The sequence below is a fragment of the Salvelinus sp. IW2-2015 genome, linkage group LG14, assembly GCF_002910315.2.
Source record: "Salvelinus sp. IW2-2015 linkage group LG14, ASM291031v2, whole genome shotgun sequence".
Taxonomy (NCBI): domain Eukaryota; kingdom Metazoa; phylum Chordata; class Actinopteri; order Salmoniformes; family Salmonidae; genus Salvelinus; species Salvelinus sp. IW2-2015.
In genome coordinates, this window is record NC_036854.1 from 9,762,141 (window position 1) to 9,763,355 (window position 1,215).

At 44.9% G+C, this 1,215-nt stretch overlaps 1 protein-coding gene across 1 annotated transcript in view; it reads left to right on the forward strand.

Annotated features, from left to right (window-relative positions):
• Positions 1 to 1,215, forward strand: part of LOC111972906 (protein enabled homolog) — a 100,116-nt gene that overhangs the window by 84,353 nt on the left and 14,548 nt on the right. Inside the window, exon 6 of the mRNA XM_070446764.1 lies at positions 1,074 to 1,206. Within this exon, the coding sequence (XP_070302865.1) occupies positions 1,074 to 1,206 (133 nt within the window). The remainder of the gene's footprint in view (positions 1 to 1,073; positions 1,207 to 1,215) is intronic.

Here is a 1,215-nt window from a genome sequence, read left to right on the forward strand (position 1 = left end):
GTTATGTACATGAGAGATGAGGGGATACTACCCCCACCTCTCCTCACTGGTTATGTACATGAGAGATGAGGGGATACTACCCCCACCTCTCCTCATTGGTTATGTACTTGAGAGATAAGGGGATACTACAGACTAGTATTGACTAAAAAGCACCATGAGAAACTTTATTATGGGATTTTTTTCTGTGTGGTTCAGTAAGACTTTATGCAAACCCCTTGTCAATTCAAAATAGTTTCTTTAGTAAAGGTTTCTGGCTTGAAATCATTTATATATAGTAGCATTTTTTTGGTAATTTAGTCTTACAGGAGCAATTAAGGTTAAGTGCCTTGCTCAAGGGCACYACGACTGATTTTTCACCTCGTCGGCTCTGGGATTCAAACCAGCAACCTTTCGGTTACTGGCCCAATGCTCTTAACCGCTAGGCTACCTATCATTCTGATAGAAAGCTAGGTAATGGGGAATTGCAAGTGATTGAAACTGTGTAGTCACCCAAATATTGAAGCATTTTGTTATCTTGGGATAAGTTTCTACCAGAGTCTGTGCAATCAGTCAGTTACTGAAACCAAACATGTCCAAATTGGTTAAATCTCTCAATTGTGGTGCCTTGACTTCCAAATGTATAGAATACAACTCTTCTGCTTGCCCAGTCCTGGTATGGACAGGATCGTTTTGGATGAGATATGGAGAGAGCGTAACTGTATCTGGTGTGTGCTGTTCCACCAGAGACTGACTAGATGAGCCTACCTTCACCGAGGGGCTCACGCCAAGTGCTCCCTCCTGAAAGAACGACGATCTAGGGTTTTCTGCTGCTTCTCTATCCATGTGTACACATTATGACACATTGTTTCGAGAGTCTGCCTCTGGTTTGGTCTAACCCCGTGTACTAATAGTAGCATATTTTATGTCAGAGAAAGAATAAAGAAATCAAGAAAAAGGAGATTTAGGTCTGCTAGTTACCTGCTTCATTTGCCCCTTCTCTATTCTTTCTGTTTTCCCCTTTCTCTCTCTCCTCTTCTGTGTTCTTTCCCTCTTGTGTGGCTGCACGGTGGCTGCTTCTCTCCTGTCCTGTTCAGCGTTTGAAAGTACCCTCTACACCCCTCCGCCTCCAGAGTACTCCTCCAAGACCTCCTCTACGTCTGTGTCTCCCACCACCCCCAACTACCCTCCGCCCACCCTGTCACCCTCCTCTGCAACACCCCCCACCCCGCCTCTACG